The 24,513-nt window shown below is 47.4% G+C and overlaps 1 protein-coding gene across 1 annotated transcript in view; it reads left to right on the forward strand.

The window, feature by feature from the left end:
* The window catches only part of CPAMD8 (C3 and PZP like alpha-2-macroglobulin domain containing 8), a 174,155-nt gene that overhangs the window by 130,480 nt on the left and 19,162 nt on the right, over window positions 1–24,513 (forward strand). The window contains exons 39-41 of the mRNA XM_068234159.1: window positions 1,517–1,627; window positions 15,166–15,378; window positions 23,012–23,080. Coding sequence (XP_068090260.1) covers window positions 1,517–1,627; window positions 15,166–15,378; window positions 23,012–23,080 — 393 coding nt within the window. The remainder of the gene's footprint in view (window positions 1–1,516; window positions 1,628–15,165; window positions 15,379–23,011; window positions 23,081–24,513) is intronic.

A 24,513-nucleotide genomic window follows, 5' to 3' on the forward strand; every position in this document is an offset into this window, starting at 1 on the left:
ACAGAAGAGCTTATTGTGCATTCACACACGATTGTTAACCAGAAGGGCAAATATAATTTTTTATATGTATGAGTATAATTTTATATTTTGGATAATTTAGGGATAGGTTTTTTTTTTGCTATTATTATGTCCCTTTTCTTCCCTTTTTAACACCTAATCTATGTTATTTATTAAGGTAGCCATTATGCTGATCTACCGTAGTACAATAGGTGCTATGTGTTTCTTCACTAACAACCATTACAAACATATTTAACTACTGTATGTACTATTTCAATGCAATTGCAGCTCCTAGAAATGCTGTTCTGTGAGCCTGGGACCCTTGCTTTTGTCCACAAGTAATGCCATATGTGAAAAAAAACCTGTGTGGACGAAGTGGAGTATAGAAACACGTTTTTATTATGTGTTATGCCATATCGTATTTCCCTTGTAAGCAGTATGCTATCAGGGACAGTGGCTACCGGTTTACACAGATGCCAAATGTGAAATATTAATTTATACGTGATTTTATACTGTTACTACAGTAGAGAAAATTATGTTTCGAGTCCACTAATTTATATGTTTTATATTGTAGTTAAATACAATCAATGGTTTGTTGATATGAGCAACCATGAATGTATGAACAAATAAGATTAGTGTGGTAAAGTGTGTATACTTTTTACCTCTATTCCCTTCATTCTCTACCAGGATAAGGTAAATAGACCATGTTTAAGCTACAACAAAATTCAAATACATTTTTATGGGCAATATTGCTGTCACATGACCAGAGCAAAAGAGTTTAATTTGCCTTTTAGCAGTGACTTTAGAAATCTTTATACTGCAAGACCTCTCCAGTGTAGTATGAGCAATCGCTCCCTCACTCCTGAAAGCTACAGTGTTCACTCACTATCAGGGCCGTGTCTTGGGCAGGGCGACAGCCCTGTGCAGAGACCGGCAAGTGGAAGAAGGGGGGAACAGGCAGAAGGACATAACCGCCAGGGAGCTGGTGACGCGCAGTGCAGCCAAATGGAAGAAGAAAGAAGATTACTAGCTCAATCATCATCCTTGACTCCTTCTAGGCTGCCTGCGTCCGATGTCAAGTCACCATCACGTCACCACCGCGTGATGTCCTGTATCGGTACTGCAGGCTGTCAGTGCGCGGCACCCATGGAGTCGGCTTTCCGGTCTTTCTTCGCCTGTGTGTTTTCCTGGTCCCTGTTTCCTCCTGGATGAGCGGTTGGTCAGTGTTCACTAGTAAGTAGGCAGATCTACTTGTGACCTGTGGCTGTGTGACTGTCCCTAAAGAGTAATGGTTCGCAAGTCCACAGGGGTGTGGGGGAAGGAAGGGGGCGCAATTTTTACACCCTCGCCCTGGGTGCAATTTAGCCTACAAACTGCCCTGCTCACTATATACACTAGTATTTTTGTTTTACATGTATTTATCAGGATAAGGCTTACTATTACTCAGGACCATTCATTGCATCTATTACATGCTCATATTTTATGTTAAATGTGTTCAATTATTTTACCTCATCAACAGCATTTGAAGCAACTAGATTCTACAATGCTAGTGAAAACAGCCCCTTGTCACGAGAGCTGTGTGATGGTACCACATGTAATGAGGTGGAAAGCTCAGTGAACCAGTGGATAGGTGAGTGTTGTCTGTTTTTGCTATATACTGTAATTGTGTTTATAATGGTAATGCCTGCATAGTGATTAGACTGCTGCCAGATCCACTATTAGGTATTTCCAATAAGATCATCATCTGTTACCCTGTGAGCTGCTGACCCAATTCACTTGTTCACATCTCTGGTATTATTTTGTAATTGGCCTGTAGTTTATTGCTCAGACAAATCCTAGAAAAGTCAGGTTGTTGGCTGTTTATCCTCTAGCAGGCACGTGCAGAGGGGGGTACTCTGGGTGCCCAGGCACCCCCCCTTTTAAAATCTTCAAAAAAGGCCCCTCTTGGTGCGCAAAATAAGCCCCGCCCCCCGACCGTGATAAGCCCCGCCCACCCGAGGGAAGCCCCTCCCCCGCCTGGGACACTTTGAAGTGAAGAGGCCCAAACAGGAATCCTAGTGTGGCATACTGACCTCTCCCTCCACCTAGGACCCATACTGACCTCTACCTCCCCCAGCACCCACAGTGACCTCTCCCTCCACCTAGAACCCACAGTGACCACACCCTCCCCTAGCACCCACAGTGACCTCTCCATCCACCTAGCACCCACAGTGACTTCTCCCTCCACCTATGACCCATACTGACCTCTCCCTCCCCAGTACCCACAGCGATATCTCCCATCACCTAGCATCCACAGTGACCTCTCCTTCCACCTAGCACCCACAGTGACCTCTCCCTTACTCAGCACCCACAGTGACCTTTTTCCTCTATCTAGCACCCACAGTGACCTCTCCCTCCACCTAGCACCCACAGTAACCTCTCCCTCCCCCAGCACCCACAGTGACCTCTCCATCAACCTAGCACCCACAGTGACTTCTCCCTCCCCCTAGGACCCATACTGACCTCTCCCTCCCCAGTACCCACAGTGATATCTCCCATCACCTAGCATCCACAGTGACCTCTCCCTCCCCCAGCACCCACAGTGACCTTTCCCTCCCCCAGCACCCACAGTGACCTCTCCCTCCACCTAGCACTCACAGTGACCTCTCCCTCCCCAGCTCTAGCAGTGATCCTGCCTACCCCAGCACCCACACTGACCTATCCCTCCCCCAGCACCCACAGTGATCTTGCCCTACCCCAGTGGCTACCCTCCTGTCTCCTGCAGCACCCACAGGGACCTCCCATCCCAAAAGCAGCACCTACAGTGATCTCTCCCATTGCCAGCGCCCACAGTGGCCTCTCCCAACACCCAGCATCCACTCCCTCCTCCAGTAACTACACTGACTATCCCAGCACCCACAGTCACCTCCGCTTCCTCCAGCACCCATACTGATCTCTTCCTTCCACAGCACCCACAGTGAATTACCCTTCCCCCAGCACCAATACTGACCTCTACCTCCCTTAGCAGCAACTATGCCATTCACAGCAGCACCCATAGTAACCTCCCCTTCCTCCAGCACCCACAATGACCTCTACCTCCACCAAGACACACAGTGACCTCCTCCAAAGGACCCGCAGTGACCTCCCTTTCCTCCAGCACTCATATTGACCTCTACCTTCCACAGCACCCACAGTTACTCCCCCCAGCACCCACAGTGACCTACCCTTCCCCCAGCACCCACACTGAGCTCTACCTCCCCCAGCAACCTCACTAACCTCTACCTCCCCTAGCAGCAACTATGCCATTCTTAGTAGTACCCACAGTGATCTCCCACCCACTGCACCCACAACAATCCCACTAGTAAACTAGTACTAGCACCCAAAGTACCTGCACACAGAACCCACATAACACACAATGCCCACCCATAGCTAGCACCCAGTGCAGGCATGGCACCAAGTATTCGCACCTATGTGATACCCAGTACCTGCACCCAACACCCACATGCTTCATCTGCAGTAGTTCCAGTTGCACTAAGCCTCCACTTAGTGCCCAGTACAAACACTAAGCACTCCACATCCAGTACTTGCACCCAGAACTCACAAGGGACTGAGTACCTGCAATCAACACCTTCATGATAGTTGATACACACCCATACAGCCAGAATCCACATGACACCCTGTGTCAGCACCCAGAACCCACATGGCACCCAGCATCTGCCTTTAACACCCACATGACAACACATACCCTACTATCCAGCATCCATCACCCATATGTCACCATGTACTCACTCCCAGTACCCACTTGGCACTCAGTATTTGTATCTAAGACCCACATACCCCCATAATCAACACCCACATGGCACAGTACTCACACGTCACCAAGTTCCAAAGCCATTATATGCACCCAGTACCCGTCCATGGCCAGCACCCAAATAGCACCCAGTACCCATCCTTGGTCTGAACCCATATGGGAGAGTACTCTACCATGGCACACATCCAAACCACACATGACACTTCCTACTCACTCATGTCCAACACTTACATGGCACCCACTATTTTTTATCACCATCTGCTACTCATTCAGCACCCAATACTGCATAGCACCCACTGCAAATAAACACCCAATACAAACTGGACCTCGGTACCCACAGCAGCTTGACACAGACTGTACTTTGGCATCTCATCACCCACTGCAACTTAGCACAAAGTGAACCTTTGCATCTTACCACCCACTGTATCTGGGCACCCGCTGCACCTTGGCACTTACTGCAGTTTTGCATCTACTAATGCTTAGCAACCACTGCATATTGGTAACCACTTCTTCTTTGCCTGAAAATAAGATTGGGTGCTGATCAAGAGGGACAGAGGTCCCAGTAATGAAAGGTGAGTCTGTGACTCCACTGTGGGCTCCACTGTGCCCACTCTAACCCACTAACAGTGGGCACCTATCACTGCTGATTTGAGGGTGGTGGCGCCAAAAGAGTTGGTTGGAAGGAGACAAAGTCTCCTTGATACTGTGATACTGCTATAAATGAATAAGTATCTGCAAGTATCTGCAGCCATGCCTAAAATTGCACCCAGTACTCACACCTGCACACAGCCTCCACATGGCCCCCACTATCTGCACCAAGCACCCACTTAACCTATACCCGCACATAAAGTACCAGCACCAAGTACAGGCATGGCGCCAAGTATTCGCACCCATGTGACATCAAGTACCTGCACCCAGCACCCACATGACATCCAGTACATACACCCAGATCTTACATGGCACTAAGTACTTGCAATCAACACCCGCATGACACTCGATACTCAAACATACCCAGAACCCACATGACACTCTGTACTCACACCCAGAACCCACATGGCACACAGCATCTGCATTCAGCACTAACATGACAACCAATACCCCCCTTGCCAGAAACGAGGAGGGGGGGCATGCGGGGGAAGATGTTGCCAGGCCCCTTTTTTAAATTTGAGCACCCCTCACTTAAGGACAGGGTCGGACTGGGACACCAAGGGCCCACCGAGGAAGTTTCAGCCAGGGGCCCACCCCCCTCTCCTCCTCCTCCCTCCCCCCCCCCCCCCCCCCCATTTTGGGCTCACATACACATGTACTCTAGAAATTTTGCATGACTTTATGGTAGGGAATAGATTGTGAGCAATTCTGAGGACAGTCTCCAATAGGGATATGTCTAAATGCGAAACTAAATGGGTGTCACCACGCACTGGAACATCGGCGTGGTCATGATGAGTCATGGGCAGACTTAAAAAAAAAAATACAAAACACAAAATAAGTAGCGGCGTTATTCACAGAGATTAGGTCCGACCAGATACATTGTATATTCAAGTAGTTACATGCCTCATGATAATTCATCAAGTAGTCAAATGGCAGCAGATACCCCCACAAAATGCAATCAGGTTGACGGCAGATACCCCCACACAATGCAATCAGGTTGGTGGCAGATACCCCCACACAATGCAATCAGGTTGGTGGCAGATACCCCCACAAAATGCAATCAGGTTGACGGCAGATACCCCCACACAATGCAATCAGGTTAACGGCAGATACCCCCACAAAATGCAATCAGGTTGATGGCAGATACCCCCACAAAATGCAATCAGTTTGGCTGCAGATACCCCCACAAAATGCAATCAGTTTGGCTGCAGATACCCCCACACAATGCAATCAGGTTGGCTGCAGATACCCCCACACAATGCAATCAGGTTGGTGGCAGAGATACCCCCACACAATGCAAGTCCCCCCCAGCTTGGAAGGGGGGGCAGAGGGCACAGATCAGCGGGGAAGCCTCCCCCCCTCCCTCACCTAGGGCCCCCCCTTCCGCGCACCCCCCTCCTCGAGAAGTGCAGCCAGCAGCGAGCGGAGTATAGCTTACCAGCTTCAGATGATGCTATCTCCGCTCCGCTCCGCATGCCGCTGCTGCCCTGCTGGTCTCTGTCTCCTGTAGTGACGCTGTCCAATCACGCTCTAGCAGGAAGTACTGCGAGAACGTGATTGGACAGCGTCACACACTACAGTCAGAGACCAGCAGGGCAGCGGCATGCGGACTCGGAGCGGAGATAGCATCATCTCTGTAGCTATTCTCCGCTCGCTGCTGGCTGCACTTCTGGAGGAGGGGGGTGCGCGGAAGGGGGGGGCCCTAGGTGAGGGAGGGGGGGACGCTTCCCCCCCCTCCCCGCCGCTCTGTGCCCAATTCCCCCCCTTCCAAGCTGTGCCCCCCTCCAGTGGCGTAGCTAGGGTGTTTGACACCAGGTGCGGATAATTTACCAACACCCCCCCCCCCCCCCAAAAAAAGCAAAGCGCGCAGCGACAAAAAAAATGGGTGTGGACATGACATCACATGGGTGGGGGGTAATTGTAATGTAACTGTAACAGTAAGGCAGTGGGCTAATATAGGTAGCCAGAATAGTTTCCCTCAGCATAGGTTAGATATGACAAATATGACAACATGACAAATTCAGCAATCTTGAGGCCCCCAACAAGACAAATTCAGCAATCATGAGGCCCCCAACAAGACATTCAGTAACCATGAGGCGCCCAACAAGACAAATTCAGCAGTCATGAGGCACATAAATAAACAGCATTTCACATAAATAGGCAGAATGCCCACTTAATATGGTAGACACCTCTCACCTGGATTCTGAATTCTCCTCTACTGGCTGCTGTGCCAGGCAATACTGTTTTTGGCTGGATTGGGGATGATGTGTGGGCTGAAAGGCCTGGCGGTGATGCTGTGGCCGGCCTGGCGGTGATGCTGGGCTGTACTTGGCTGGTTGAAGTAAATGTTGGCCTGACTGTTGGTGGTGATGCTGTGGCCTTTTTGACAGTGATTCTGGGCTGGTTGGCTGGTGGTGATGCTGGGCTGGCCTGGATAGTTTAGGTAGTGACAGGTGCACCCTAGTTTAGGTAGCACCAGGAGCCTCCCAGCTTAGGTAGTGACAGGACCCCCAAGTTTAGGTAGCGACAGGAGCCCCCCAGTTTAGTTAGTGACAGATACCCCCCAGTTTAGGTAGTGACAGGAGCCCCCAGTGTTTGTAGTGACAGGTGCCCCCCAGTTAAGGTAGTAACAGGTGCCCCCCAGGGTATGTAGTGACAGGAGCCCCCAGTGTTTGTAGTGACAGGTGCCCCCCAGGGTATGTAGTGACAGGTGCCCCCAGTTTAGGTAGTGACAGGTGCCCCCAGTTCAGGTATTGACAGGCGCCCCCCCAGTTCAGTTAGTGACAGGTACCCCCAGTTTAGGTATGACAGGAGCCCCCCAGTGTATGCAGTGACAGGGACCCCCCCCCCCCAGTGTATATAGTGACAGGAGCCCCTAGTTTAGGTAGTGACAGGGCCCCCCAGTATAGATAGACAGGTCTATAGGTGTCCCCAGTTTAAATAGCCAGATCTATAGGTGTCCTCAGTGGCAGCGGAGAGAGAAGAGAAGCGGTGGGGAAGGGAGGACGTTTCCCCCTCCCCCTTCCCTCACCTTGGGGCTCCCCCTCTCTCGCTCCCCCCTTTAGAATTAAGTGATGTGGCAGGCAGCGCCGCTGTGCCTGCCGCTTCTTTTCTCTCTCCGCTGCCACCCCAGGGCGGGCGGGCCAGCCACGTCCGGGTAGCTAGGGGGGGGCAGCAGCTAGCCAGGGGAGTGCGCATGCCCCATTTTGCCCTATGTAGGGACGCCCATGGCATGGTGGGCAGATAGGTAGCCGGGTAGGCAGTTATGTAGCCGGGTGGGAGGGTAGGCAGATAGGTAGCTGGGTGGGCAGTTAGGTAGCCGGGTGGGAGGGTAGGCAGTTAGGTAGCCAGGTGGGCAGATAGGTAGCTGGGTGGGCAGTTAGGTAGCCGGGTGGGCAGTTAGGTAGCCAGGTGGGAGGGTAGGCAGATAGGTAGCTGGGTGGGTAGATAGGTAGCCGGGTGGGCAGATAGGTAGCCGGGTGGGAGGGTAGGCAGATAGGTAGCTGGGTGGGTAGATAGGTAGCCGGGTGGGTAGATAGGTAGCCGGGTGGGCAGATAGGTAGCCGGGTGGGAGGGTAGGCAGATAGGTAGCTGGGTGGGTAGATAGGTAGCCGGGTGGGCAGTTAGGTAGCCAGGTGGGAGGGTAGGCAGTTAGGTAGCCGGGTGGGCAGATAGGTAGCTGGGTGGGTAGATAGGTATCCAGGTGGGCAGATAGGTAGCCGGGTGGGCAGATAGGTAGCCGGGTGGGAGGGTAGGCAGTTAGGTAGCCGGGTGGGCAATTAGGTAGCCGGGTGGGAGGGTAGGCAGATAGGTAGCTGGGTGGGTAGATAGGTAGCCGGGTGGGAGGGTAGGCAGTTAGGTAGCCGGGTGGGCAGTTAGGTAGCCGGGTGGGAGGGTAGGCAGAAGGGTAGCCGGGTGGGAGGGTAGGCAGTTAGGTAGCCGGGTGGGCAGTTAGGTAGCCGGGTGGGAGGGTAGGCAGATAGGTAGCTGGGTGGGTAGATAGGTAGCCGGGTGGGCAGCCAGTTAGGTAGCCGGGTGGGTAGATAGGTAGCCGGGTGGGAGGGTAGGCAGTTAGGTAGCCGGGTGGGCAGTTAGGTAGCCGGGTGGGAGGGTAGGCAGATAGGTAGCTGGGTGGGTAGATAGGCAGCCGGGTGGGTAGATAGGTAGCCGGGTGGGCAGATAGGTAGCCGGGTGGGAGGGTAGGCAGATAGGTAGCTGGGTGGGTAGATAGGTAGCCGGGTGGGCAGCCAGTTGGGTAGCCGGGTGGGTAGATAGGTAGCCGGGTGGGAGGGTAGGCAGTTAGGTAGCCGGGTGGGCAGTTAGGTAGCCGGGTGGGAGGGTAGGCAGATAGGTAGCTGGGTGGGTAGATAGGTAGCCGGGTGGGTAGATAGGTAGCCGGGTGGGCAGATAGGTAGCCGGGTGGGAGGGTAGGCAGATAGGTAGCTGGGTGGGTAGATAGGTAGCCGGGTGGGCAGTTAGGTAGCCAGGTGGGAGGGTGGGCAGTTAGGTAGCCGAGTGGGTAGCCAGTGGGGGCCCCGACTCCTATGCTCCCCCTCCTTACAAGCCGCGGGGAGGGCAGCCCGACTGTTTTTTTTCCCTTAAAAAAAACTATTTTCCCCGGGGGCCCCCTCCTATCCTCCCCCTCCCTCACCTCGGACTCTCGGAGGGCCCCCTCCTGTTACGAGCGGCGCCGGCGGGTACAGCAAACTTCCGGGGAGGTATAGCAGAAGATAGAGGTCCAGCTGCCTCCCGGGCTACGCTGTCTCCTCTATGCCGCTCGCACTAAACCAGGAAGCAGTGCGAGCGGCATAGAGGAGACAGCGTAGCCCGGGAGGCAGCTGGACCTCTATCTTCTGCTATACCTCGCAGGAACTTTGCTGTAACCGCCGCCGCCGCTCGTAACAGGAGGGGGGCCCTCCGAGGTGAGGGAGGGGGAGGATAGGAGGGGGCCCCCCCGGGGAAAATAGTTTTTTTTAAGGGACATAAAAAAAAAAAAAAAAAAAACAGTCGGGCTGCCCTCCCCGGCTCTCCCATGCAGCGCACGCCTTCTAGGGGCCCCCAGGAGGAGGGGCAGTCGGGGCCCACCGATGGGACCGTCGGTGGTTCGGCGGCTCTGTCCGAGCCTGCTTAAGGACCCTCTGCACGGCCCTGTCCTCTAGTATGCTGTGTTGGATCTAACTGGTGTCTCCTTTACAATGATGTTTAGAATACTGATTTCCGCTGCACATCACACCTGAACTCAGTCTGCTATTTAAGCTGGCAACCTGTTGCTTATAGCTAGTATAGGTAGCCTGATATGATGTCTCCGGTCAGCTATGGCATCATAATATAAAGTGCATCACACTTTTTAAAGGATACCTGAACTGACCCCATAATTGTTAAACCACACATTTCTTGACTGATTCTCCTATAAGAATAGGTTCACACTTGTTCTAAAAACGTATCTGTGGCTCCGGTTTTAGCCCGGATCAAAACCGGAGCCAAGGGTACTAATGTTAAAAATAGTAGCCGCCTTCACTTAAAAAAAAGAAACGGATCCATCTGCGTTCAGGGGGATCCATTTTGAAAACCGGATTTGCAACATTTTCATGGACCCCAGATACATGGAGGAGTAGTGAAAAGCAGTGGCAAAACATATCCCCCTCTACACAGGCATCTTTTGCACAGAAACGGATTTGTTTCTGTGTCCCAGGGTAAAGGGGGTCGCCATGCTGAAGGGGGCAGCAGGGGCAGCGGTGGGGGGTCGCCACCCTCACCTGGGTCCCCCTTCCTCGCTCCCCCTCCAGCTAGTTTCATTGATAAAATCATTAATGTATTAAAATGTAAGCCAAGCGGCGAGCGGTGAACTTACTTCCTTGTGTTCCACCACTCACTGTCACTTCCTGCAATGACACCCAGTGAAGTACAGATGGCGACATTGCAGGAAGTGACGGTGAGCGTCGGAACGCAAGGAAATAAGTTCCCCGCTCGCCGCTTGGCTTACATTTTAATACATTAATGATTTTATCAATGAAACTAGCTGGAGGGGGAGCGGAAAAGGAGGGACCCAGATAAGGGGGGAGGGCAACCCCCCTCCCTGCCACTGCTAGGCTAGGGCTAGGGACATTTCGACGGACTGGAAACGTAGCTGCAAAAAAAGCCATTTTATAGAAACCGGGGAGGGGAAAAATTGTTTACAAAAACGGATCTGTTTGAAACGGATCCGATCCGCAACCCACAAGTGTGGACCTACCCTAAGCCACTCACTCCTGTTTCTTCTATCTCTGCCATCTTTAGAAGACCATGCCATTAGCCTATACTTTCCCTATCTAAATCAAGTTATTATCTATTGGCCTCCTGGCCCTGTTCCGCTCTACTGAAAACACAGAAAAAAAGGAACCTAAGGACTTGTACGAGGACTGTCGCCCAGCAGAGTTCAGGGCCAAGCCTGTATTGACATAATGCTAGCCTGTAGAATAGCAATGCATGCTTTTTAGAGGGGTGGAGGTACAATGGGTGGTGCATGACAGAATGGCTTCTGGCAAAAAAAATGGCTTCTGGCAGCAGGGTAAATGGGGAGAACAATATGCCAGATCTTTAGGGCCCTTTCACACCAAGCGGTGCGGTGCGGTAGTTTTACTGCACCTCACTGCCGGGCAATGAAAATCTATGGAGAAGTCCATACTGCAACGTTACAGCATGTCGCAACGGTAGTGATGTTTTCACCGCATCCCTGACGCAGGGCCAGAACTATGTTACTGCGTGGATTCTGCTGTGAGGTGCGTTGACCCAGAAGTCATGATAGTCTATGGAGACTTTTCGGCGTGCATGCGCAAAAGTGTATTGTAGCAATATGCTTCCGTGCACTTCTGCATACCCAGGAAGCAGGAAGTGATGGCAAGCGTATGTCAAGTGTGCGACTGTGCGTCACTTCCTGCTTGGCCGGTGTTCCCTGAAGGCCTGTTTTTGATGGTGCGATGTGGTGCATCATACGCGACACACCACAACACTGACGCTGGTTTCTAGTGTGAAACTAGCCTTAGACAACATCATTGGACTCCTATATACGCCCTACATCCTCGCTCAAAGTGGTCTTTATCGACCGCATCAACCAAGCTTAATCTAGTGTGTGTATGTAGGTTTAGACTTCCGTGGTGACATTAGCCAGTGTCTATGGTAGGGAATAGATTGTGAGCTCTTCTGAGGTATATTGTACAAAATTCTAGCTAAGAGCATCTTGATTTCTTTTGGCCCACAAACAAAAACTTAATGGTTTTGACTAACCTCTCTGCTTCCTTATGTTATCATTAATAATATTGTTTCCCATAAAGGATTGCAAAGGCCCTCATACACTATTAAATTAACCACTTCAGCCTTCAGTCGTTTTCACTTTATGCATCCGAGCAATTTTCATCTCCCATTCATTAGCCTATAACTTTATCACTACGTATCACAATGAATTGATCTATATCTTGTTTTTTCCGCCACCAATTAGGCTTTCTTTGGGTGGTACATTTTGCTAAGAGCTACCTTACTGTAAATGCATTTTAACAGGAAGAATAAGAAAAAAACTGAAAAAATTCATTATTTCTCAGTTTTCAGCCATTATAGTTTTAAAATAATACATGCCTCCATAATTAAAACTCACGTATTGTATTTGCCCATATGTCCCAGTTATTACACCGTTAAAATTATGTCCCTATCACAATGTATGGCGACAATATTTTATTTGGAAATAAAGGTGCATTTTTTCCGTTTTGCATCTATCACTATTTACAAGTTTAAAATAAAAAATATATAGAAATATTTCATCTTTACATTGATATTTAAAAAGTTTAGACCATTAGGTAAATATTTACATGTTTTTTTTTTATTGTAATGTTTTTTTGTTTTTTTTTTATATTAAACATTTTATTTGGGTATTTTTTGGAGGGTGGGATGTAAACAGTAGTTTTAGAGTGTAAATGTGTGTTGAGTTTTATTTTTTTTACCTTTAGTTGTAGTTTTACTTTTTGGCCACAAGATGGCGGCCATGAGTTTGTTTACATGACGTCACTCTAAGCGTAACATACGCTTAGAGAGACTCATGGGGGATGCAACAGCCAGAAACTGTCGCTTTTTCTGCGGGGGAGAGGAATCAGTGATCGGCACCATAGCCCAATTAACTGATTGCCAGGCTAATGAACCGCGGCTGGGAGCGCGCGTGCATGCGCGCGATTGGCTGCGGGAGCGCGCGGACGCGCACATGGCCTCCTGGGCGTAGCTAGTACATCCAGGAGGCCAAAGTAGTTAAATAAACAATTGATATCTACTTTATATTGATTGTTCACCTGCTTACCATCTTGCTACCACTTGATATTAGACCGTATGTCACAGAAATCTGATCTACATGTAAGCTCTCCTGCCTTAGCAGTAGCAAGCTAACGGAGCCGCTAATAGATTACTGCCATTGCTGTAGTCCTCCTATACACACCTTCCTGTTAAGAACAAGAATGGCTATTCTCAATAAATGCTTGATCCATAAACTTTATCAAGGGGGCCCTTTCTTTTAAATAGATATTCACATGATTTTATTGAATCTTGCATTTAATCGTTTACAAATGTCATACAGTATATGACTACCTTTAGTGATACATTATTTTTAATGTTTTTAGTAACAAATACATAGTTGTATAAATAAGTATATATAGCCATGCCAAGCTAATGGAATGCTAGCAGCTAGTTTATCACTACTGGAACATGTGTTGCTTAGGTCTGTTTATGGCTGAAGCAGAACTCAGACAGCATTACTAGATTTCAACTGAGTGGAAATTGTGCAACTGATACTGATCACTGCTCAGCAATTAAAAACCTGAGCTAACCATGCTATTCAGGATCATTTACTGCTCAAGCAGAAGCTGAACAGCATTTCTGTTCCATACCATCTCATTCAATCTCTTATGGACAGTTGACAAACATTAGGTTGTAGCTGATTTGGCTATGCACCAAACCACCTCCACATACAGCTGCCCACAAAATGCCTGCAATCATCATAGGTGGACCCCAGAAGAGGCAGAATCATATTCAACAGCAGAGGCACATGAGGAAAAGGAGAAAAAACATTTTATATGGGTTTCGAAATAATTACCAGGCACAGAAGGAGGGACTGTGCAAGAGGAATAGTATTAGGAAGTTTAGGCACAGCTTGTACCAAGGAGAGAGTCTGCTGACATTTCATATACTGCTATTTAGGGCCGAAGCTAAGCACTTTTCTGCAACCAAGCACAAAAGCGTTTGGCATCGGGTCCCATTGTTCGGTAGTCCCGTTGCATTTTGAGCCCTTAGGGTACACAGAATGGCCAAATGCAAATGCTGCTGGATGCTACAAGACGCTCTCTTGGGAATTTCAACCAACCATGACATTTGCACAATTGCCGGCAAACAAGACCAAACGCATTGAGGCTTGTTTCACACTACAAACTGGCGGTAGCGTTGCAGTGCCCTGTCTGGCATTCGTCCAAGCAGGAAGTGGCATACTCTTGTGATCACTTCCTGCTTGGGGTAAGCTTCGGAGTAGGCTTCCACGCATGCGCACCGTGATGCTGCGACATCAACCCGTGTTTGCCATTGACTAACATGACTTCCAGGTCGCCGCAGGTCGCCGCAGTTCCTGCACAGTAACGTAGTTCTGCGCTAGCATTAGATTAGGCACTTCCGGGGCAGCGTACCGCAATGTGGGAAGTATGTACTTCCCCATAGGGTTGCATTAGGCTGCGGTAACAGTGCGTCAATTTGATGCACTGTAACACCCCAGTGTGAAAGGGCCCCGAGATGAACGCTCCCACTCATCTCAGTGTGGGATGTGGTCTGCTCTGGCGGTAAAAAACTCACACCATCCCTTAGTGTTAAAGGGGAACTGAAGCAAGAGGTATACGGAGGCTGCCATATTTATTACCTATTAATCAATATCAGTTGCCTGGCAGCCCTGCTGGTTTATTTCTCTGCAGTAGTATCTGAATAACACCAGAAACAAGCATGCAGCTAGTCTTGTCAGATCTGACTTTAAAGTCTGAAACACCTGATCTGCTGCATGCTTGTTCAGGGGCTATGGCTAATAGTATTAGAGGTAGAGGATCAGCTGGGCTGCCAGGCAACTGGTATTGATGAAAAGGAAATAAATATGGCAGCCTCCATATAACTCAGTTCCCCTTTAAAACATAGGTTCTGGCTTTCTTGGTTTGGTATGATATTTCTGTTTTCATGGGGATGGTAGCAAATAGGTTGTACCATTACTTCAATTTACATACTCCAGTGCTGAAATCCCTTCTAGAATTCCTGTTTGGCCAACCTGCAGAAGCTATTACAAAAGCCACACAAAGATTTATTGATCCACTAATTGATGTGCAATACAAATGTTTAAAGAATTTTAGCCAAAAGAAAGGGATGCCATCATTAAAGCACACCTGAACTGAGGGATATGGCTGCCATATGCATTTCCTTTTAAACAATGCATATTGCTTGGCTGATCCACTGCCTCTAATACTTTTAGCCATAGACCCCCTCATTGCACCACAAAAAAAAAAAAAAAAAACCTCAGTGTGAAACCAGCCTCAAGGTTCTGTGGGAGACAGTGTTAACATAAATGACTGCATTGTAGTGGCATCACTTGTCTTGTGACATGTGAGCCCAGCAGATTATTTAATTGCTGACTTGAATACAAACTATCAATGAATGTCTGCTCCTTTCACTGTGTCATGCCATCTCTTCTCCAGCATTTACTCCCTCTGATCCTTGCAATGGTGGATATTCCTGCCCTGAAGAAGATCATTATGAGCGCTGCATGTGCTACCGAGATTGTGGATATGATGGTGAACCTGTGTGTGGATCTGATGGTGTTATCTACCAAAATCAGTGTCAGATGGAGGTAGCAGCCTGTCGGAATAACACGAGAATAGAGCAAGTGGCAATGTCACTATGTGTACCGGGTAAGTGCCCTTACTGGAATACTTGCTAATAACATAGTGGATGTTCATCCTCATTCATCAAAGTTTGTAAAAAAGGAAATGACTATAGCAGAAAGTTAAAACAGAAAATCCATGTGTTTAGCTGTGTCTAATTGTATTGGCACTATGCTTATTTCTGCACAGATGTGCTTAGGTTTTGCATTTGTATCTAGCTTACGGTGCCCATACATGGTACAATATTTTTCATTTTTTTTTTTTATTAGATCATTTTGTTCGATTGTTTCATTCGATTGAAAATAAAGATTTTTCCAAGATGTCCGATCAGATTTTTATTGAAAAAATGAGATAATCGTTTATTTTTCTTGATTGAAAAAAAAAAGATTATTTTCAATTCTCATTTCGTTCGATCGTTTTGGTTGAATACATGGAAAAATAGAACATTTTTATTGTAACATGCATGGGCACCATGAGGCTGGGTAAAGGAGAACCCTACAGTTCTGTACTTTACCACAAAGTGTTAAAGTAGGAATATTTTTAAACCTCAAAGGCAGGGGCCACACTTGTGAAAATCGAGTGCCTTTTGCCGCAACACAAAATCGTATGCAAAAATGCACGTTTTCTTATGGGAGTACTGATATTTTGGGGACCCTCTAAAATGCAGTTTGGCTGTGTTTTGAAAACGAAGTACATTCACTACTTTACCCCATGCTACATGCGACTTGTCACTGAAAATCATTAGCTACTGTAACAATTGCCTGCGTTGAAATGCAGACAAATGCTAAGAACACATCATTTGCGGTTTGCATTGCGTGAAATGTCCTGCTGAAAATCAACTGCAGGCAACAGGTAAAATTAAAATGTGATCTGCTAGTCACAAAACTTAAATCTACCATTATCTATTTATTTATTTTTTTAATTTTGAAAATATAGAATGACATTGGTCAGGATTAGCCGTTAAATTCAGTGCTGCTATCCAAAGATAGGCCTTCAGAGGTGGACACACTTTTGACTGACCAGCAACAAGTGGCTTCAGTCAATGAGAGCCTTTTCTTACATGGCAAGTAGCCAATCAAACGTTTCTTCATCTCAGAAGGCAGCCTCTGGTTTACAAAGCCGCCCTGGTTAGCTAGTCAGAGCTGCCCAGAGTTCAACTACGAGAATGGATAGTCCTTGTGATTGAATCCAAATCTGATATTGGCCAGCTTAGTGAATCATGGCAGATCCATGGTGATACATTTAAAATGTAATCCCTTTGATTAATTTTGGTCGTCACCTGGAAATCAGTACACGGGTTGTGAATAAATGGATCAGCACTACTGAAGTGCATTCAAACTGTGTAAAAGAGGAACTTTATTTAACCCAGGATTGAACATCCCAATCAGTTGTCGATACCCCCTTTCCCATGAGGAATCTTTACAGTTTATTTAATAGATCATCTGGGGGTCTGTGTGGCTGATAATGTGATTGGGATATTGCTGATATATACCTCTCCCACAGTGTGATGTCATGACTACGGTCATGACAGTTTCCTGTCTGTGAACCTCATTACATTGTGGGAAATAACTGTTTCCAATTGCCAGGACAACAGAGTAACCAAGCAGCTCAGGGTGACCCAAACTACTAGGAATGTATAGGGGGATAAAAGGAACCAAAAAGCCCTCCTACTAAAAAAGCAAAGCTTGGTGTAATTGCCTTCTTAAAACAGAAGGAAATTTGCAATAATTCAGTTATAAGTGAACATTTGTGGTTACCCACAATGCACTACCACTAAATATGCAAATTATCCCTTTTCGCCCTTGTTAAGCCAAGCAAGCATCCAGAACCGCTGGTGTATAGCAAGCTTATAGCTTTAAGCTTTACACAGCCATATCAAACCCACATGTAGACAGCCTGTTTCGGCCAATTGCCAGGCAAGCAGTGTCTCTCTTTGCACACGCACGCACGCACGCACGCACGCACGCACGCACGCACACACACACACACACACACACACACACACACACACACAGTTAGTAAAGATGATAGCGTGCTGGTTCATTGTGGATCAACCAACATGGAACAAATTACTGTACATAACATGGCAAATATCAATCATTTCTCAATCTCTCTTCCTTTTTTTAACTTCCCACTTTGCAGTGTATTGCCTTATCCCGCCCCCCTACTTTTTGTAGTAAAGTTCTTCTTTAAAGCGGAATATAACCCTGCATTTCAACTTTGCTCTAAAACATTATTTACAGTATATTATATGCAACCAGCATTTTTTTTTTTACTAGACCCTCATTGAAAGGGTTACACAGTGCTTTAAAGTTCCTGGAGATTTCTGCAGACGCATCCGAAGCTGACATAGATACATTTTGTTTACATAAATGTATCTAACTGTTGAATGTGACTCATCTCTCTGACTGAGAAGGAGTTGGAGGACAGCCAAAGAGTGTGTAACATCTCTCAATAGATACATATAACTAAATAGAATGTAACAATCTGAACTTCTGCATATCTCTCCACGGAACTTTAAACCTCTGTGTTTAACCCTTCCAATGCTGGTCTAGTAAAAAAAATGCTTTTTGCATATAATATGCTGTAAATAATGTTTTAGAGCAAAGTTGAAATGCAGGGTTATATTCTGCTTTAAGACCCTTTTTGGACCCCTAAGACATTCGTTTTTTTGTTGTTGTTTGTTAGTTTGTTTGTTTTTTTGTTTTTAAACAGGCTTCTATATGTAAAAAGGAAATTTAGTTTCATTCTGCTTGTGGAACAAAATTGTCAGAAAGATATTGACAACCATTAGTGCTTTTGGATAATAAACAATAAACCATGATACATATTTTACAAGTAGAAACTGTCCCTACATTCATTGTGTAAAACAGTAACATACTGTATATCGCTTATTCCATCTTTATGAAAACAGCATTCAAACAGGGGCGGACTGACCATTCGGGCACTCGGGCACGGACCAAGGGCCTGTGGTCAGGGGGTGGGGGGGGGCCCGCCGCCCGCCACAGAACCCTGAGCAGGAGGGGAGGCAGCCAGTGAAAGAGGGCGATGGACATAGCAGCGGAGAATGGGGGAAGTCCCCCCCCCCTTCCCTCACCTTGGGGCCCCCTTCCTGGCTCTCCCCTCCAGAATGTGTAAGTGTCGCACAGCGGCTGACAGCGGGCGGGGACTTACCGCTGTTACAGCCACTGGAGGAGGCACTGATCTGTGCGCCGCTAGTCTGGTCTTGAGTAGACCAGACTGGCGGCACACAGATCAGCGCTCCCTCCGGTGGCTGTAACTAGGGATGATCGGAATGAACAAATTACATTCTGCCGGAATTTGCGGATTCCGCCAGGTCTAAATTCCGTCGCTATGAAAATTCCGTCGGATTTTTACGAAATTCCACGGAATTCCGGATTCCGACGTAAAAATTTAAAAAATCACAAATGGAACCTTGTTTATGCTATATGGTAGCCCATAGACCCTATACACTGTTCCCTTTGTCCTTTTCTCCCTCCACCATTCTCCCTGGAGGGAGGAGGGTCTCGTCTTCCAGGGAATTGTAGAATTTCAAAAGCCAGCTTACATACCTTGGCCAGGAATTGAACCCAGGTCTTGGCCGGGAATTGAACCCAGGTCTAGTGCTCGGTAGGCAACTCTCTTCACCACTATGTCACCACCAACACTACATGCTGAAGCCAGCCTAGCATGCACCATAATGATATATCCAAGAGAAAAATGAGCTTGCTTATGGATTTGTAGGATTTTAAAAGCCAATTCACATATATTGGCCAGGCCCAGGATTTGAACCCAGGCCTACTGCTATCCTAGCATTGTAGTGTGTTGTGTTGGTGGTATAATGGTTAGGATAGCAGCCTACCACGTGGTCAATATATGTGAGTTGGCTTTCAAAATCCTACAAATCCATAAGCAAGCTCATTTTTCTCTTGGATATATCATAATGGTACATGCTAGGCTGGCTTCAGCATGTAGCATTGTAGTGTGTTGTGTTGGTGGTATATTGGTTAGGATAGCAACCTACCACGCGGTAGGCCTGGGTTCAAATCCTGGGCCTGGGCAATATATGTGAGATAATGGTACATGCTAGGCTGGCTTCAGCATGTAGTGTTGGTGGTGGTATAGTGGTGAAGAGAGCTACCTACGAGCACTAGACCTGGGTTCAATTCCCGGCCAAGGTATGTAAGCTGGCTTTTGAAATTCTACAATTCCCTGGAAGACGAGACCCTTAAGGGAGTGAGGGAGGAGGAGGAGGTGGGGAAGGAGTCTACTGAGTAGAAAGACTTCTTATTAGGCAGAAATCAGTTAGGGGGGGAAAAATGTGAATTCCGTAAAATTCCGCGGAAATCTGTTTTGTTCCGCGGAATTCCAAAAAACGGCTATAGCAATTCTGTTCCGTCGCTTCGGAACCGGAATCACCAAATTCCGTCCGGAATCGTGGAATTTAAAATTTCGCGGAATGCAGCGACCATCCCTAGCTGTAACAGCGGTAAGTCCCCGCCCGCTGTCAGCCTCTATGCGACACTTACACATTCTGGAGGGGAGAGCCGGAAGGGGGGCCCCAAGGTGAGGGAAGGGGGGAGACTTCCCCCCCCCCTTCTCCGCTGCTATGCCCATCGCCCTGTTTCACTGGCTGCCTCCCCTCCTTGGGACACCAATAGATCTAGCTACATATACTGGGGGCACTTGTAGACCTAGCTACATATACTGAGGGCACCTATAGACCTGGCTATACTGGGGACACCTATACACCTGGCTGCATATACTGGGGACACCTATAGACCTGGCTATACTGGGGACACCTATACAACTGGCTGCATATACTAGGAACACCTATACAGCTGGATACATATACTGAGGACACCATAGATCTGGATACACATATTGGGGACACCCATCCACCTGGCTACATATATTGGGGACACCTATAGACCTGGCTATACTGGGAACACCTATACACCTGGCTACATATACTGGGGACACCTATAGACCTGGCTATCTGTACTGGGGACACCTATAGGCCTGGCTGCCTATTCTGGAGACACCTGTAGACCTGGCTACCTATACTGGGGACACCCATAGACCTGGTTACCTATTCAAGGGACACCTATAGACCTGGCTATCTTAATTGGGGACATCTATAGACCTGGTTATCTATTCTGGTGACACCTATAGACCTGGCTACTTATACTGGGGACACCTATAGATCTGGATACCTTCACTGGGAAAACCTATAGATCTGGTTACTTCCACTGGGGATACCTTTTGACCTGGTTACCTATACTGGGGGCACCTATTTTGGGGGAACTGCTGCCAGATTAACTATTTTTGGGGAACTGTTGCTGCCAGATTAAGTGTATTTTGGGAAACAGCTGTCAGATTATGTGTATTTTTGGGGAACCTCTGCCAGATTGTGTATAATTTGCAGTAGGTAGTGTCCCATATACACTGGGCAGTGTATATATAGAAGACTCATGTATATACAGGGGAGCGTCCTGTAGTGGTGTTGTACAGCGTGTAGGCTGAAGATGAAAATGGTGGTGGTGCCGCTCTCTGGAAGCCACTGGATAGTGGTGCAAGTATCTGTATAGACAAGGGGTGGGGGGAATGGGAGGAGAGAGAGGAGAGCGCACTCAGAAGGGTAGCAGTTGTCCCTGGCAAGCTTGCCGGGGAATGATCTCACCTTTAGGACTGACTGACTAGCCCATATGGGTCTGTCAGCAGTCTAGCGTTGTCCCTCTCTATGCCGGGGACGCAGGCAGCAGTGGTGCTTTCAAACCGGATCGGTCACATCAGCTGATCTCCATAGATGGCCGCTCACTGGGTCTTGCTGGATGTAGTGCCTGGAGGCTATGTGTGCAAGTTTGTTAGCTGCACTCTGAACTCCCACTATATGTGGGGATAGAGTGTGCTGCTGAAGGTTCCTGGAAGGTGCAGTGCGTGCAGAAAGAATAAACGACAAAGTCCGTAACGCGTTTCTGGAGAGAAGCTTTCTCCTTTTCGCCTGAAGAAAGGAGAAAGCTTCTCTCCAGAAACGCAATGCGTAATAAACATTTTCTTATTTTTTCAACCAAACACGGACTTTGCCGTGTATTCTTTCTGCACGCACTGCACCTTCCAGGAACCTTCAGCAGCACACTCTATCCCCACACATAGTGGGAGTTCAGAGTGCAGCTAACAAACTTGCACACATAGCCTCCAGGCACTACATCCAGCAAGACCCAGTGAGCGGCCATCTATGAAGATCAGCTGATGTGACCGATCCTGTTTGAAAGCACCACTGCTGCCTGCGTCCCCGGCATAGAGAGGGACAACGCTAGACTGCTGACAGACCCATATGGGCTAGTCAGTCAGTCCTAAAGGTGAGATCATTCCCCGGCAGGCTTGCCAGGGACAACTGCTACCCTTCTGAGTGCGCTCTCCTCTCTCTCCTCCCATTCCCCCCACCCCTTGTCTATACAGATTGTGTATAATGGGGGAACCGCTGCTTCCAGATTCTGTGTATTTTGGGGGAACCACTGCTGCTACATGTATTTTTGGTGATCCGCTGCCAGATTACGCATATTTTGGGGAGCCGCTGCCAAATTATGTGTATTTGGGGGAACCGCTGCTGCCAGATAACGTCTATTTTGGGGGACCGACTGCCATATTATCTGTATTTTGGAGGAACCTCTGCCAAATTGCATGGATTTTTGGTGAAATGCTGTCAGATTACATGTATTTTGGGGGGAAACACTATGGCAGAGTTCAAACTTGGCCGGCAGACCTTTTACACCACTGCTAAGGTCATGTATATTTTGCCCCACCCATGACCACGCCCACATTCTGTTGCGTGACCACACCCATTTTTTGGCATGCCGCGCTACGCGCACCGCAGGGGTTTTTATCAGTATAAAATATCACAATATAAAATATTTACTGTTAGTAAATTATTATATCTTAGTCTGTAAAAATATAACGTGAAAGGTGGGAAACACTGGTATGGGGGCCCCATAATCTCCTATTTCTTGGGGGCCCATGAGTTGTCAGTCCGCCCCTGCATTCAAATCCATTTAATTCACATCCAGAACCCATCACTGGACATTAACAGAATTGTACAGACCAAGGAGTAATATAAAGAAGAGCAGGGTCGACATAATCCATTGTCAGTGATGCCATGCATGCCAAATAAATGTACACACTTCCAGCCTTCTTTCCAAATCCAAACTTTTGTTCCAAAGCTAGTTACCACAGGTCCCTGTTCATGCCATGTTACGTTATGTGATCATTTTCAAATGCACACTGTGCGACATGTGCATAAGTGATCCAAACAGTATTTACCAGCACATCCCACCACTCAACAGCCAATCATTTATCGTTTGGCTCTGGTCACATCGGAAGTGAAAATTGGCTCATGTGTACTAGGCTTTTATATTCAGTTACATTTTACATATCAGCACTTATAAACTACAGTTATCTAAAATCCCTCCAAACATCTTCTTTCCTAATTTCATCACCATGTGTCATGTGAGCAGCAGAGCTGTTTTTATAGGAATGCTGCGACAATTTCTACCTGCAAAGATAAGAAACTTCCTCCTACATTTTTTGTATAATCTTTTTTTAGCATATTTTATATGGATGTATTTTCTCATTTGTAAACCAGTAACTTTTTTATCTACAGAAGAAAGTACTTTAGAAGAGGAAACAGACAGCGTCATATTGCAAGAAGAACCTTTGCAAAAGAAAACTGGTAAAATCTACTTATAAATAACAACAGATTTATATACCACATTTTTCAGACTACAAGATGCACTTTTTCTTCCCCCAAACTGGGGGTAAAAAGTCAGTGCGTCTTATAGTTCGAATGTGCAGCCACAAGCACAGTACATAGTGCGCAGCTGATGCCATTACCGATGCAGGCAATCCAGCCACGCGCTCCTCCTCATCCATCTCCAGCCATGATGACATTGATGACACTGCCTCGGCATCAGCTGCACCAAGTCAGTGTCATCGTGACTAAAGATGGATGAGCAGAAGCACATGGCTGGATTGGATGGTGAGAGGCAAAGTTTGGAGTGGATCCTTTAAGAGTATTTAACCACTTGAGGACCACAGTTGTAAACCCCCTTAAAGACCAGGCTGTGTTTTGCATAATTGGCAACTGCAGCTTTAAGACCAAGCTGCAGGACCGCACAACACAGCACACAAGTGATTCCCTCCCCCCCCCCCCTCCCCTTTTCTCTGTTGGTGGGGTCTGATCGCCCCCAGTTGTTTGTTTGTTTTTTGTTTTTTACAAATATTTATCTCTATTTTTATTAAAAATGTGTATTTTTGTGTTTTTTTCCCCTGTCCCTCCCGCCCACCCCCGCCAGCCAATCACGGCGATCTGCTGTCATAGGCTTCTGCCTATGAAAGCCGATCGCTCTCTTGTCCTCCAGGGGGACAGCCGTATTACATGATCAGCTGCTGCTGATCGCAGTGCTGTACATGTAAATAGATGGCAATTTCGCCGTCTTTACAGTCTCCCGAGCGGCAATCGCCGCTTGGAGACTGAAGGCGGGGCAGAGCTCCTCCCTCCGAGCAGGAGATGTGTGCGCAGCCTGCGCGTGATCTCCTGCAACACAGAACCCCAGGACTTGACGCCAGTTGGCAAGAAGTTAACTGGATAACGCTTATATTTATTAGGCTATATTTAATTACTGTTGACCTTTGTCATTTATGGACAACTGGAATCTTTTTGTGCTTTTTTTTTTATTTTTAACCATTATTGAACATAGTGGATTTTAAATGCATCAACATGAACATTATTTTTCAGAAGGGCCATTCTGTGGGAAAAAGGCTGGACAAATGTGGTAGAGTAAATGGTGGGAACTGACAGCTTGGGGGAAGAAGGCCACAAGATGCCTGCACCATGGACACACCAGCTTTAGCATATTTAGCATATATTTTTTTCTCTGGTTATTGTCCTCTAAACCTAGGTTTGTCTTATGGTCCGGAGCGTCTTATAGCCGGAAAATTATATTCAGAGCAAACAGCTAATAATATGAGAGTTAAGTGTAAACAGACTTTGTTTTTTAATTCCTGGAGAGTGCCTTTGCGATAGCAGCATAGTTAAGCCCCATACACACGCTCAACAGCAGTCTTTTATGCAGCACAATTGTCAAACAACTTTTGTTGTGAAAC

The sequence above is a fragment of the Hyperolius riggenbachi genome, chromosome 1 (genome assembly GCF_040937935.1).
Source record: "Hyperolius riggenbachi isolate aHypRig1 chromosome 1, aHypRig1.pri, whole genome shotgun sequence".
In the NCBI taxonomy this organism is placed as follows: Eukaryota; Metazoa; Chordata; class Amphibia; order Anura; family Hyperoliidae; genus Hyperolius; species Hyperolius riggenbachi.